This window comes from Balaenoptera musculus, chromosome 6 (genome assembly GCF_009873245.2).
Source record: "Balaenoptera musculus isolate JJ_BM4_2016_0621 chromosome 6, mBalMus1.pri.v3, whole genome shotgun sequence".
Lineage (NCBI taxonomy): Eukaryota > Metazoa > Chordata > Mammalia > Artiodactyla > Balaenopteridae > Balaenoptera > Balaenoptera musculus.
Window position 1 is genome coordinate 110,893,315 of NC_045790.1, and position 16,094 is coordinate 110,909,408.

Here is a 16,094-nt window from a genome sequence, read left to right on the forward strand (position 1 = left end):
CTTCTTGAGTTGGGAGATTCACATGAGAGATTTCATTTAAATTGTTCAGCACAGAGCAAGATGTTTGCAAATGTTAGCTGTTGTTATTTTAAGTAAATATTTCACAGTCTAAAATATTGGCATTGCCAATTTCTCTAATGGCTGAAGTGTGATGGTAGAATAGAGCTAAACCCACCCATAGTTTTTCTTGTTGTTAAGAAAACAATTTGTTTCCAAGTTTGCTTTGATGCATATAATTAATACTTCCTGTCCTTGGTTTTAAGGAAAAGTATCTTCCCTTCCTCTGACCCTTTTTTTTTTTAATAAATTTATTTATTTTTTGGCTGCGTTGGGTCTTCATTGCAGCGTGTGGGCTTTCTCTAGTTGTGTTGAGCGGGGGCTACTCTTTGTTGCGGTGCGCGGGCTTCTCATTGCAGTGGCTTCTCTTGTTGCGGAGCACGGGCTCTAGGCACACGGGCTTCAGTAGTTGTGGCATGCGGGCTCAGTAGTTGTGTCTCGCGGGCTCTAGAGCACAGGCTCAGTAGTTGTGGCGCACGGGTTTAGTTGCTCCGCGGCATGTAGGATCTTCCAGATCAGGGCTCGAACCTGTGTCCCCTGCATTGGCAGGCGGATTCTTAACCACTGCGCCACCAGGGAAGCCCTCAAATCCTTCTTTCTTAATCCACACCTTCGGTACTTTGTTATACTGTATGTTGGGTGGTGGTGATAGAGAAGACAGACAGAAGGGAGAGATACAGACAGACTGGGAGACAAAGACAAGAAGTCAAGATAAGAGGGAAGGAAGGGGTGGGGGCTGGGACAGGGGCAGAGGGGGGATGGGGGGCGGCAGGGAAGAGATCCAGAGATGAGAAGGAAAAAGAGCCAGATCGTGAGAGAGCAGTGCTGGAGACTTAGTGAGACCGACAGACTGACAGACAGACAGGTGGCTGATGGATGGATAACTGGAGGGAGAGCAGGTGAGTGACTTCACCTCTGTTTCCACTTCCTGCCCTCTCAAGTGCACTCGGTACTAGCTGTTATTCACTCACGTTCAGTGGCGTAAACTTTAGCCTTATTACTCTTAAATTCTCTTTGGAGACCTAACCCTTATCAGTCTCACCAGTCCTCAGATTTACCTAATAGCATTGTACATTGAATACCTTAACATTTAATTTAAAGGCAGGCCATGAGTAGAATTAGCCGTTGCTTTTTGGAGCCAAAATACCTGTTTGGGGGTCATGTTCACTTAGTCCAATTAGCAATAGGAATAATAATGGCTAATGAGACATTCTGGGGAACTTGCCTGCCATTGGGCAGCCCCTTCACTTAAGTCAGTCGGGTCTAAACTGGCCCAGGAGCCTTGATGATGCTTTAAAAGAGAACAGGAATTGTGAAATGAGTGCTTTCAAACCATCCCAGGCCTGGCAGGCAGAGGGGAAGGCTTTCAGTCTGTTGCAAATGGCCTGTGACAGAATAAAAATGCCTTTATGGTTAGCAGGCTCACTGTGGACAGTTTGCATCTGGGCCAGTGACAGGGATTCATGGAACCTTTCTTCGCCCACAGACAAGAAGCGTGTGGAGGCATCGGGATCTCCCCGGGTGTCTGCCTGTTGGGAGACTGTAACAAATCCTATTTCTTTTGAAAGCACAGAGAAATGTACTTTCCTGTTACACCTTGTTTTAGGATCTTGGCCGTGGTTTACATTCCATTAAAAAGTTACTATATTTCCTAGATCTTTATAAAAGTTTTCCTGGTCAGGTTGCGTTTGCTTTTCATCTTTACTGTCTGTCATTTCTGCTTTTCTTATTTCAGGTTAACAGATAATTAAGGTGCACTCTTCAGTCGTGACTTAATATTTTTACCTTGTTGCTAAAGACAAACAAGTAAAGGGTGTTCCTACAGTTGAGTTCATTTTAAGAAACACTGAGCGGTGCTGTGTGTCCTGCATTGCATTAGGCAGGTGCTGAAGACTCTGATAAGAATGCTTGGTCTCTGCCCCAAAGGAATTCACATTAGTGTGGTAACAATAACAAGAGAAGGAATAATTATCCTGTAGTGCAGTGCCCTGGTGCCAGGTACCACTCCCGCATTCGTGCAAAAATTCTCTGCGTGCAGTATTCGTTGATCCCTCCTGACGGCCCAGCTAGGTTGAAACCATCGTGCAGTTGAGAAACTGAGGCTCAGAAATTAATATCTTAAAGACGTGGTGGGCTGAGATTTGAACAAGGCTTGTCCACCCTGGAGCCCAGGCTTACTGTACTGCAAGGGACATGGGAACAGATTCCTTACTGTGTCCCTATCAGACACCACGTGCTCCCCAGATGAGGTGAAGGGGAAGTAATCAGCGGGAGGAGAGGTGGTAGGGAGGCAGAAGGACCCGTCAGAGGTTTCCTAGAGGGCGTGAGGGCGCAGGATACGGAGTGGGCTGGGAAGGCATTCCAGGGGGAGTGACTGGCCCTTGTCCAGGTGCACACAGCTGAGGCAGCAACAGGGAAACTGCAAGGCATTTGGGGAGGCTGGGTGAAGAGTGGGTGTCGGGGGGAAGGTGCCGCTTCTGGAGCGCGGACTTCTCCTGTAGAGGTGGTGGCAGTAACAAGCCCAGCCGTTTTCTGAGGGCCCGTTTTAGTCGCTAGGAGCAGTGTCGCCTGCGCTATCGGCAGACTGCCAGCTGTCCTGCAAGGCACATGATAGCACTGTTCCTTCTGTTGCCACAGGTGACAGTGCTAGTATTGATAAATGTGACTGAGCGTCAACAGGCAGAGCTGCCTCCCAAGGTTTCTGTTCTGCCTCTTGGCCAGCAGCCATCTCAGTGGGTTTTAACAGAAGAGTGACTTGGTCAGATCTGCATTTTAAAACGACTGCTCTGGTGGCAGCGTGGAGGCGGAATGCAGGGGGTGGGGTCAAAGGGGGAAACCAGTCAACGGTGTGGTGGGACATGGAAAGTACGGGACTGATCAGAGGTTTGGGAGGGAAAGTGGCCAGACTGTGGGTGTGCACTTACTGGGATGAGAGGGAGAGGGAGGGGGTGTGAATGATGGGGTTCAGAATTGTTTGAAGACGGTAGGGTCTTATTTTATATTGGTCTTTATACTTCATTTTCAGTAACTGTAGACTTCTTTGACAGTAGGTTCTTAGAAGATGACACAAAATTCCTTTTATTTTTTTGGCTTTCTGGTGGAGGGAGGGGGGCAGGGACCGTGTATCTTCAGAAGGGAGCGCTGTGTATCTGGACTGCTGATAGGGACAGAGGTTAGGATGGAGAATTCTGTTTTCTAAAATTGGCTAGGAACATTATAAGGTAAAAAGATTCCCAGACATAGTTAGACCTTGGGCTACTTTAAATAAATTTATTTTTTAACTTTTTATTTTTTAAAGGAGATTTCTCTAAGAAACCCATTTAATTTATTACCTACAATGCCCCTAAGTGGGAAGTAATAAAACTGCATTTATCTAAAAAGAAAACTGAATAATGCGGGCTTTGCGCTAATTTACTGCAGCCCCCTTTCTAGGCCTCTCTCCCTGTCGGATGACTGGGGTTCTAGTGAACCAAATCTGTAGTGTAGCAGTTGTGAACCTGCAAGGCCCTCGGGGTCTGGCATGGAATTCGGAGCCTCCGTGTCCTTGGATGGAAAAATATGAAAACTTTATTTCACTAAACATAACTGAAAATTAGTATATTATTCTTTTAAGAATGTAGGTAACAAACCACAGTAATATTAGCAGTACTTGTGACTTTGCCACCAGTAGAAATCAGATATTTTCAAATCATTATAACAATTGTAGTTATTACTTACACTCATTACTACTTTGAAATGACAGTAGCTACTACTAGAGCTTGTTATTTAAGGTGTTAATAAAGGAGCATATATTTAATGCATTAATAAAGAAGCACCGTATCACAAACTACTTTTTTAAAGATATTTTGAGGACTGTTTCAATAGAGTTTTCCTTTGCAGTGTTCCATATGTATTTGATGCATTTACAAACTGTATTCTGAGAAAGAGTCCCTGGGCATCACCAGAGGGTCCACAACACAGCCCAATTGAAGACCCCTCCCTTAGTAGCCTTGATGTGTCAGGCTGGCCTTGGGTCCCTGTGTTAATCCTGCTTCTCTTGCCAGGCACGGTCTCGTTCAGGGTCCACCTCCTTCCTACTGAGCTCGCCCCCCTCACAACTCCTGGCCCTCAGTGTCTGTGTCCTTATCAATTAATCCGCAGGGAGCGCCCATCTTCTATTAGACTTCTGCTTTGAGGGTGTGTGAATTTTCATGAACTGTGTTTCTCCCACAAGGAGCAGAGGCCATGATGATTCCTTGCATCGTTACCGCGTTGCCCTACCCCTGCTCCCCAGCAGCTGACACAGTGTTTTGGGGTGCTGGGAACATTTTGTTCAGAGTGTGAACTTAATGCCAAGGCTATATGCAGCTAAACTTGTTTTTTTAAAATAATTTTAACTGCTCCGGGTGAGGGTGTAAATTACAAAATAAAGGGCCATGTAGAATGTAGATAAAATGGCTTTCATCGAGTTCAAATTGTGGGAAATAATACTTTTCCTCTAAGCTCATATCATAAAAAGTTGTATTAGACTGTTATAAACTGACTTGAGAATAGTCTGAGCATGATCTCATCAGTTGGAACCGAGTATGAAATAAAACACGAAGGCTTCCTTCTTTCTTGAAGGATCTGTTTTATAGATTTTTAAATTACAGAGATTCCTTGAGCTAGAGCATAATAATGAAGGGCCCACAAAGGAAACAAGACTAAAGCAACCAGGGTTTAAATAATTGAATGTGAGCAAAAGTAAAGGGAATGTTTATCACACGCGACACGCCCCACCCCCGCGCCCCTCCCCCACACTGAACTGTCCCCGAGAGCCCCAGTGTGGACAGTAATGACCGCCACAGAGCTGGCTGTTCTGACTCTAGAAGGAACCGTGACCTTGGGCACCAGCGCCAACAGGAAGGTAGGAAGCTTCCCAGGGATGTTTTTCCTGGAGGTGAAGTCTCCCCTCCCCTCCCCTCGGGACTGCAGTAGCACATTACTTCCTCCTTGCCAGTGGCAGCTCCAGCAGCAGCCCCTGAAAGTCTAGACAGATATGCCATATGGGAGAATCTTTTGTAAACATTTTTGATCAGTGACTCACAACTTTAAGAAAGGATTATCTTTGTATAAAATGCTCTTTAAATTGTACTTTAAAGACCCAAGCTATTTTCTTAGAATACTGTCCAAATAAGTTAATCACGCACAGATCCAGTGAATTCTATGGCATTGTTCTTACAGAATTTTCAGTTTGTTATTCTCATAGTTGGAGCCATAGCTTTTTAGAGCTTTGGAGGCATTTTTTTAGATAGCACCATTCTTGGTATATGGCTTTTCCTGAGTTTTGTTGGTGAGTGGGAACCTTTTCGTTGAAGATGTGGTGAAATAGCAAAAGGATTTTCAATGAGATGGGAGGCATTTTTGAAGATATAAAAAATATTTTAAAAATATAACTCAGGATGCTGCAGAAAATGTTAACTAAAATTTTTAAGAATAATAGATGCTAAGATTTCTTCATCCATTGGCAGAACAGAAGAGGGGAGCTGTTTGGGGCATCCTTTTTTAATGAATCCTTTGAGCTTCTTTAGGGGGTCTAACCTGGGACCGGCAGGAAGTTCATGTATTAAGCAAGGAAGATTTAAGTACATTCTGCAACTTTGGCCTTGTAAACTGTGATCATTTTTAAGGTTGACGAGCATAGTTCACTGTGAAATGAAGCAAGGAACTTGGCATTTATACATTGTGAGTCAATTTTGACATCAGCCTGGATTGGGAATTGACTGGAAGGTTTTGGTGTTCGACTGTGGCTACACTTCAGTGTCTCGATCCAGAGGCAAGCATGAGCAATACTTCCCTTTGGGCTTTGGCCATTAATTTGTGGAATGGAGCGAGAACTGGAGAGGAAAATTGAAAGGCTGCCTTGGATTTCCTGACGTCCTGTTGAATCAAAAAGCTGTGGGAGGCCCTTTCCTTCCTGACAAAGGCCTCATCCCCTCACATGAAATTCTCAGCATCTGTCTCCATGTTAGGGACAGTCCCTCCTTAACCCATACTTTAAGTCGACAGTCACCCCTGAGCCAGTATCTGTGTTCTGCCTATTCCAGGTGTTTTCCAGGCTACTTCCCCTGATTATGTAACTTTGATCAAATCCAGATGCTGCAGAAATGTTTGATAGAAGAGGTCAAATGGCATTTGAGAAGAAAAGCATTTCTGTATTCATGACTTTGCTTTAATTTCCTGTGTAGGCCTGGTCCGCGAAAGTCGTGTGCTCATGGCCACGAGGTTGGGACACTAGAGGAGAATGCACACATACTTTTTCAGGACAGCTTGAGGAGATTCCCTCCCCACCCTGTGTACTTTTTCATGTTAGATTATCAATTATATGTGTCCGCTGGCTTCTATATGTGACCGTTTTTTAATTTTTGTAATTGTTTTCTCATTATAAAAACAATCCACATTCATTGTGAGAAATATGCCAAAATACAGAAAAGAATAAAGAAAACTTAAAATGTTTGTAATCCCACCACCCCGAGTTAAATTACTGTTAATGGTACTGTTAGCATACTACCATGCATTAACTACTGTTCACATTTTGATGTAGTTCCTTCTGGACTTTTTTCAATCTTTATGAAATGGGGGATTGTTATAGTATACTTCCAAGTTAGTAGATATTTTTTCCAAAAATATTTTGAATGGCTTTACGAATGTATTCCATTTTATCAATGGACCACGAACTAACTTATCTTGTATTGATAAATATTGTGTACCTTTCGTTTTCTGTGCTGTTATTTAAAAATCAGTATATACAAATCCTTGTGTGGGTCTCCTGGGATAAATTCCTAGCCGTATGTCAAAGGTGATGGAATTCTTTAAAGACTCAGTTCGGTTCACATTTCCAGTTTTTCTCCTAAAATGTTACAGCAATATCTATACCAACTATTAGCATTGTATGAGAGTGCCCATTTCATTGAAGTTTTACCCTGTTAGCCTCAAGAAAATGTCCCTGCCCAATTTCGTGGAGAATTTGCATTTCTTTGGTTATTAGGAGGGTAGACATGCTTTCTGTGTTTAACGGTAATTTAAATTTTCTGTGCACTGCTTATTCATAGTTTTGGTCTATTTTTCCATAGAGGAGGGTTTTATCTTTTCCTTTTGATATGCAAGAGTTCTTTTATGTTAAGAATCCTTTGCCTAATAATTTTACATAATATCGACGTAACAGCAGTAGAAGCTCTTTTGACTTGCTTTCACCGAACTGACTTGCTGAAGCGACCAGCGGCTCGGCTTCCTTCATAACACACGACTCTCTGGTGCCCACGGGGTAAGGCAGCCGCTCCACTACCATGCATTGCTCCCACCACCTGAGTCACAGCCACACCCAGAGCCACTTGTGTTTCTTTCTACATCTCTTTATTTCAGATACACTTGTTGCTTTAATTACTTGGTTAATATGAAACCAGTGAAATCCAAATGTGAACAGAGACTTGTTTCTATGAAAATTTACGTGAATGTTTTAGATAGCCTCTGTAAATGCAGGTAACTTTTTAAAAATTGCTACAGGACTAGGTGTGAGTGACACACCTATAAACATTGGAAGGGATTGTACTGGGATGACATATCGAATGGCTCCAGCTTCTTCTTCCACCGGTAGGAAGCTGAAGTGAAATGATGCATTATAGGTAGGATGGTAAGATAACATCCAACTGTAATCACATACCCACACTCAAAAGGACAGTCCTTGGCCCTATCGTCAAGACTAGCAAATCAGTGTACATTCAGGTGGGGTTAGGGGATCACAGATTTTAATTTTCAAAAATTCCCTGCTTTGACCAGCTTTTTTTGGTTAATCGGTCAATCTGTGATCACGATGGCACTAGATATACTTTTAGAGCTGCTGTAAGTAAGTACTCAGAGAACAGGGCCTAACGCATCACTAAGCCTTTTGCACATTCTAGGAAATGGTAGTGTTACAAGACACTCTTCCTTGAAATTATCTTTGCCCTCAAGATTCATAAAATGAAATTACCAAGCACAGTAGTGACGTAATTTGGGATTTTCTCTTTTAGAAAAACAATTCCTGAAGGTTCACTATAGTCAGTAGTACAAAAGCTAGAATTGAGAGGCCTTCTTATTTATGTTCTATTGGTTTATTCCAAAGAGATAGTTTAAAGAATGTTTGTTTCTGAAAGTTCTCCAGTTGTGTTTCTGGAAATTTAGGCTAGTCTCTCAGATGTATTAGGTGCCTCCAGTGTCTTTTTTGAAGTGAGTACTGCAGAATCACGCCCATCCCTGAGATGGGTGTTATTGCCCAAGAAAAGATGTTTGGGGGTCCTCTAAATCCATAAAAAGGGAAATTTAAAACAATTTTGTTCTGTTGCCATTTATGTTTGGTGTAAACAGATTGTAGATCTTTCCATTCTTCTCAAATTAGAATTTTCCCCTTTCCTCCTTCTTAAAAGTTTGATTTCTTAGCCATAATATTCTATAACTGTTAAGATCTACTTGGAGTAGATTTGCTGGCGTGAAAGAACCCATGGAGAGTTTGAACATAGTTCCAAAAAAAAAAAAGAAAGACCAGAAAAAACTTCAGGAAAAAATATCGAACTGTATTTAACCCTGTAATGAGTAATAGTCACACATTCCTAACATAAAAGATGTTGATTGGTTTTCAACTTTTAGAATCTACCTATAGACAAAAATGAAAGACTTTATTAAAGAATAGAAGAACAGAATTTCTTTTACACAAAGTAGAAGAAAATGTAAAGAAGGCCATACTTTGAGTGTAGAGGGGGGAAAGCTGGAAGGAAGGGTAGGATGTGAATATCCTTATCTTGTGAGGTAAATAGTTGAGAGATATGGTCTCTAGCAGGAAGAAAAAGAAATAAAAGTGTAAGTCTGTTACTGAAAATGCAAAGGTGACCAGTAGAGGCTGGTGCAGGAAAGATGGGGGGAGAGGGAACAGAGATTATAATGATATAGCTTCTGTTTAGAGAGATGGAGGTGGTCGCCAAGAAAACAGCTGTTGCCTCTGGGTGTAGAGGGGAGTGGGATGGAAACTGTTTGTCCTTCATTATAAGCTCTTCAGCACTATTTGACTTTTAAATTATGCACGTTTATTAACTTTCATACATTTAAAAATGTTTTAAAGCAAGAAACTTTTGCTCCGTGTTATAACATAAGCAACGGCAAGGACGTGTGAGGATGGACTGTCTCTATATCTAGTTGAATTTTTTGAATTAGTGAACTTAAAAAGTTTAAACCATTTGGGAACGGTAGTTACCACTCTGGAATGTAAATATTTAGGGTTTTTCACAAGATTTGGGAAAGGAAGAGTCCATTTTTTTAATCACCTTTCTGATTAATAGATAATACGTGCAGATGTTAAGAAATGAAATAAATTAAGAATATATATAATGTTGGATGCACAGACTTTTTTGCTCCTGAGAATAAAACTTTCTTCCCTGTTTCTTTCTTCTGTTTCTCTCTTTCTCTTCCAGAAGCCCTTCAGAGGCCAGTAGCATCTGACTTCGAGCCCCAAGGTCTGAGCGAAGCAGCTCGTTGGAACTCTAAGGAAAACCTTCTCGCTGGTCCCAGCGAAAATGACCCCAACCTTTTCGTTGCACTGTATGATTTTGTGGCCAGTGGGGATAACACTTTAAGCATAACTAAAGGTAAAAGAGCTGTGGGCAGCTGGTGATCGTTGCAAGAGACAGAAATCTGGGGAAGCCGGAGCCGGGCTGGCTGCCCCTTTGCTGGCGGAAAGAGCAGCTTTAGTTTGGAATGCAGAGAGACCCGAAAAACTAACAGCATCCTTACAAGAGTCACTTTTCCCTAAGGAGAAGAGTTCCTGCATAGTTCTTGGCAAAAACGGAGCTTTCCGTATTTTATATTGAAAAAGAAATCTGGACCAAACACTGAAAACACTTTTTTTTTTTTAAGAAAAAGTATCTTTCCACTAAAAGCTTCCTTATATTAGAAACAAAGCACTTGAGTAATAGATTTATAAAAACTGAGGCTATATATTTATCTGCATATTCAATATAAACAGGAAGCTTCATACTCATACGCTTGTAAATACATATATTTATGTGGACTTGTTAAAAGGAACTAGGTGTTTAGGCATTTGGAGATCTTTAGTAATCATAGAAGAGTACACGAGAACGAACGAATTAGCTTTTAAAACTGATATGTCTGATTTGGTTCTTTTCTTCTAAGGTGAAAAGCTCCGGGTCTTAGGCTACAATCACAATGGGGAATGGTGTGAAGCCCAAACTAAAAATGGCCAAGGGTGGGTCCCAAGCAACTACATCACGCCAGTCAACAGTCTGGAGAAACATTCCTGGTACCATGGGCCCGTGTCCCGCAACGCCGCCGAGTACTTGCTGAGCAGTGGAATCAATGGCAGCTTCTTGGTTCGGGAGAGCGAGAGCAGTCCTGGGCAGAGGTCCATCTCGCTGAGATACGAAGGGAGGGTGTACCACTACAGAATCAACACTGCTTCTGACGGCAAGGTAGGGGGCCCCAGGCAGGGGAGCCTACGGGCCAGGGTGGGGACAAGAGGTCCTGCTGCTAGGTTGATAAGTGTTTGCAACAAAGCTCAACCAAGAAGATGTTTGAAACAGCAGGCATCATCCCGCTAGCCTTGTTAATGACCCTCTGTTGAGGACCGATCATGTGACATTACAAGTCCACAGGCCGATGTGGTTCTCTAATTGTCCTGTTGGAGTTCAGTTGTTAGCAGTTTCGTAAGATAAGCGGATTGTCTGTTGGGTTTTGGACATATTTCTTACACTAAGACTCTTCCTTTTTAAAAAAAATCTCTTATTCTGAAAGTAATTTATCCTCAGTGAGGAAAATTCACACAATAGATGGTTATTTTTAAAGTGAAAGACCACCTTAATAGCACCTCCCCAAAACAAGTCTGGTACGTAGCTTTCTTTCTACAGATAAAATCACATTTGTGTGTGTGTGTGTGTGTGTGTGTGTGTATAATACATATATACACACATTCTTTCAACAAAAATGGGATCACGTCATACCCGTATATTTCCAAACCCAAATTGTAGTTTTGTAAAGGAGTTGTTATATATGGTTTTGTGATCATCATATAAACAGTCATTAAGAGCCCATGAAGGGAAGGGAGAAATTAACATTTACTGAGCTCCTGCTGTTTGCTGGGGCATTTTTCAATCTTCATTTCTTTTAAACCTCACCTCAGTCCTCAGGGCAGATACTGCTTTTAGCTGCATTTTTGCATTAAGGAAATGAAGGCTTAGAGGGATAAAATTTCTTGCTGAAGATCACATAGTGAGTAATTGATGGAACTAGGCTCAGATTCCACTGTCTGCTCCACTGCACCATGCTGTCATTGAGGGTGTAGATAGGTGGATTGTTGGGATGGGCCCAGATGGTGTATGTATTTTTTAATAATATGTAATGCATGCACATGGTTTTTAAAAAAAAATGAATTGCCGTGAAACGTAATTCTGTCTCCTAATTCAGTTCCCCTGCCCAGAGGCAACCACTGTGACCAGTTTCTTCCAGAGTTCCCCAGTATATATATGTTTATATTTTTTAAAAAACACAAATGATGCATAATCTACACTGTTCTGCATCTTGCTTTTCCCACCTAATAATATATTTTGGAGATTGTTTTATGACAGCACATTTAGAGCTGCCTCATTCTTATTAATGACTGCCTAGCATGGATGGACCATCATTTATTTAAGCAGTCCCCTGCTGGCCGACTTTTAGGCTGTTTCCTAATCTTTTGCTATTATAAATAATGCTGTTGTAAAGTGGATTTCAAACCTTTAAAAAAAAATCTCGGCCAACAGAAAAAAAAAAAAAAAAAAGAAGTCACCACCCAGTACACACACTAGGAACAGAAGGTTCATGAAACCCTACTTACTCTTACTGTACGTAATGCATTCTGATATTTTCTATACCATTCTGTTTCATTTTTTTTTTTTTTTTTTTTTTTTTTTTTTTAAACTTTGGGTTTTTATTTATTTATTTATTTATGGCTGTGTTGGGTCTTCGTTTCTGTGCGAGGGCTTTCTCTAGTCGTGGCAAGCGGGGGCCACTCTTCATCGCGGTGCGCAGGCCTCTCACTGTCGCGGCCTCTCTTGTTGCGGAGCACAGGCTCCAGACGCGCAGGCTCAGTAGTTGTGGCTCACGGGCCCAGTCGCTCCGCGGCATGTGGGATCCTCCCAGACCAGGGCTCGAACCCGTGTCCCCTGCATTGGCAGGCAGATTCTCAACCACTGCGCCACCAGGGAAGCCCTGTTTCATTTTTTTTAAAACTTCTGGTCATAATGCACTGAGTTTATTTCATAGACCCCCTAGTGGGTCACAACTGGCATTTTGAAAATACACTGCACATACTTCTTTGTGTACAGTCCAAGCATATGCAAGGTAAGTTGCTAGAACTGATTGGAGGTTACGTGTATTTAAAACTTGTGTAGCTATTGCCAAATTACTTTCTTTAGAAATTGTACAGATGTGTTTTCTCACCAGCAATGTGAGAGTGCGTGTTTCCCCTTCCCCTCATCAGCAGTATATTCTCAGACTTGTAAAAACATCCCTGTCACTGATTGGTAAAGATGGTATCTCGTTATGTTTAATATACCTGTGCTTCCTATGCCATTTACCTAACTCATCCTTTCCTGTGTATTTGAGGTATACCAAATTTGCATATGTATTTAGGTCTGTTCTCTTCCATTGGTCTGTCTGTTCATATGCCAGAATCAGACTTTTAATTGTTATGGCTTTATAATATGTTTTAATATCTGGTAGGGCTAGTTTAGTTCCCTCTTTTTTTTTTTTTTTTGCCGTGCCATGCGGCGGCATGCAGGATCCTAGCCCCCCCCACCAGCCCCCGGCCCCCCAACCAGGGATCGAACCCATGCCCCCTGCAGTGGAAGCACGGAGTCCTCACTACTGGGAAGTAGTGGGAACTACTGGGGACTGGGAAGTCCCTAGTTCCCATTTCTTAATCTTGCTAGCGTTTTCATGGCTATCCTCACACATTCATTTGTACCATACAAATGCACAATACGTTTCTTTTTTCAGTATTCCTATCTGTTGTTTTTTCCACATGTCTCAGAGTCTTCTGGCTAAAGTCCTCGTTGCCAATATCTGATCCTTTTCGTCATCGCACACGTCTTTATACCGGCACTGTAGTCTGTAGGACAGACAGCACAGTCTGCCTTTGATGTGGGACCAGAGATCGGCCTCATCAACATGCTTTTCAGGTCATCGTTCTCATCCCAGATGTGGAACTACGTCCTGCATTCTGTGGGATATATTCCAGGGTGCTGGGCCCTTTGAAACCTTGACTTCAGACCACAAGGGTGCCTTTTTAGTGAATTAGAACACCAGAGTGCACCGCCCATGAGGGAGGTGATTTCCCGGAGCTGACAGCTTGCTTCCCATCTGTGCCATTTATCCAGGGCGAGCCCCACTGCACCACGGTAATCAGTTGAGGTTTGTACTGAACAGGATAATGGTTCCTTTTCCCTGGAGTTGTTTAATCAGCATCCTTGGAACAGATGCAGGCAAGCATGATCTAGTTTGACAACTCATTAGCTGGGGGTTGGTCTAAAATATGGTTAAAAGGGAGAGAGCAAAGCCTACGTGGATACATGATTTGCAGAATTTGAGAGTCATCTGACGAGGAAGCTGAGCCCTCTGTCTGAAAGCTCATGTGCGCCAGGTGGGTTCCTTTCATTCCAGGTAGAGCACAAAGAACCCATTTGATCAGGCAGTATCCGCTACTCGTCAAAGTGACCTGGGCACCTTGCCCTCCTCCTTCCCTCCCCGGCAAAGACTCTCCCTTCAGGTGTCCGAGCACCTGGAGACTTCTCAACCCACGGGGTCATCAGGCCACACTCGAGGGGGCTCTGTTGGGTGGGATTATGTTCCTGGAATGAGTGGAACAATGTCAGAATCGGGGAGGGGGGCTGTTATAATGGCGCATGGGACGGTGTGGCTCGGCATTGAAGAAAAGCTGCTCACATAGCAGAGCTTTGATGCAATCCTTTTTGGATTTCGAAAGGGAAAATTTAGTTTGGTGGGAGGAATAGGCTGGGGTTGAATACGTTTTAATTCTTATTTTCAAATTAGCTAATCTTTAGAAAACAACTGAATTTAGAAGATTCTTCTCTAAGGCCCCGAAGGATTTCTTTCTGCCTCCACCCTCTTGGCTCTGGTTTACCTCCCTCCCATGTTCCTGAGCTTTCAGCAGCCGTTGTCAGTTGGTCAGTCAGCCCGGGGCCACCGGCTCAGGGCCCAGAGCCTAGGATTCTGGGAGTTTCAGGCGAGACTCTTGAAAGCACCATACCAAACTGAGCCATTGCTGTTTCCTAGGCGCTCTGAGAGTCTTAACAGCCCTCAGATACCCTGGGATTTGGTTTTCATTCTTGCCGCTTTCTTAAAGTTTGGAATCCTCTGCCAACGTAGTGGAATTAAAGACTGATTTTCCTCCTCCACCGCCCACCCCCAGTCATTCTTCACTTGTTCTGGTTATTTGTGCCTGCATCTTATGTACCTGGGTGGCGTGCTGCCACCAAGCCTCACGATTATAGCCCTTGATAGTCTTTCCTCTCCTTCCTTTTCTCCAAGAGATGCAGTTGACGTTTATTTTCATGGTCTCTGAAAGTGACAGGTTTGGGTTGACAGGAGTGGAATTCGGGCGTCAGCTTTAGCAGAGGTGGCAGGACACTGGCTCAGCAGGTGCAGGCATCTGGTGAAAAGCCTGCTAAACCGTAGCTGATCTTCCCTTGTCGAGGAGACTGGGAGCATTATTATTAAGCACTGCTTCATTATTAAGCACTGCCTTCCTGCTGGTATGTGAGTAGCTTGGAGGTTGGCTGGGGGTGGGGGGGTCACTTCCTGGCCTTGCAGCCTGTAAATACTACGTCCCAGGTGGGACTCCAGGGTCTGAGGCAGCCAAAGGTTGCACACGTCCGATAAGCCTGTGAGTCTGGCTGTCAGGAGGAAAGCTGTTTCTGGTGAGTTTCTTTGACAAGTCCTATCTTTTGGGTCCCTGCATGATTAGGAAGAGGCACACCCTGGCTGAGCACCCAGAGTGTTTATGTAACTGGGTGCATAGCGTAATGACATGCCATTCATAACACTAATTTCACTTTCTTCTGTGAACATGCCATGAATTCCTGATGAAGATTACCCAGTTCGCTAGCAAAATGCCGCTCACAAACTAGCACTAATCAGAAGGAAGCCACCAGACTTGACTGTTAGAAGATGGCTGTGCAGTACATTTAAGGGAGTTTCAATATTTAACGTGTTGGTATGTTGGTATTTTATGTTGAAAAATGAACTAAGTCTTGGGGTCTGTAAATTTAATTATTGAAAAAGATAAAGTTTGCCCATTCAGTGAAACCTCCCATAACTCTGAAACCTCTAATAAAGGAGCCTGAGAGGGAATCAGCTGAGACCAAGAACAAATTCTGCATAAACTAGGGCTTCGGGGAGCCATTAGCATTCTGGGCGATTGAATGAACTTGATCTTCGGGTTGGAGAGTGCTCCTTTCAGGCTGACAGGGAGAAATAGGTAATGAGCCTTGTTCCCAGGCGACCTGCCCCAGGAGCCCAGCAAGTGAAACAGGCTCTTCTGCGTGTACTGTGCCAGTGATTTCCAAGGCGGGAGGGGTGCTGTGGCTCCAGGGGGTGCCTTCTTGGAGTGCGTTTTCTCTCCTCTCGTCCCTCCTTGGTAGGAGAAGTGCCCACCAGCTGAGTAGCCAGAGAGAAGAGGGCTTGGAGCATTTGCAACCTGGAGTGAAGCCGTTGGACAGCTGACTTCTCCAGAGAGGGGCGAGGATTTGGAACCCTCCCTGCATGCCCCACTCCATCATCTTTGTGAATTGCACGTGCATTGGTGACTAACACCGAGGAGAGCGCCGTGTTGTCAGTGTGCGGGCCTTAAGCTAAGGGCAGGCTCAGCGGTGCCCGCCTCTGCCCCCCACCCCGACCCAGCCCCCGGCACGTGCAGGGGCCTGAGTGAGACTCATGGCCTCTCCCTAGAGTGGTTCACTTAGAGGTTTCTCCTCGGTGCT

The 16,094-nt window shown here is 43.6% G+C and overlaps 1 protein-coding gene across 3 annotated transcripts in view; it reads left to right on the forward strand.

The window, feature by feature from the left end:
• The window catches only part of ABL1 (ABL proto-oncogene 1, non-receptor tyrosine kinase), a 131,406-nt gene that overhangs the window by 92,014 nt on the left and 23,298 nt on the right, over positions 1-16,094 (forward strand). For all 3 annotated transcript variants that reach the window (XM_036856790.1, XM_036856792.1, XM_036856791.1), the window contains exons 2-3: positions 9,516-9,689; positions 10,234-10,529. In XM_036856790.1, the coding sequence (XP_036712685.1) occupies positions 9,516-9,689; positions 10,234-10,529 (470 nt within the window). The remainder of the gene's footprint in view (positions 1-9,515; positions 9,690-10,233; positions 10,530-16,094) is intronic.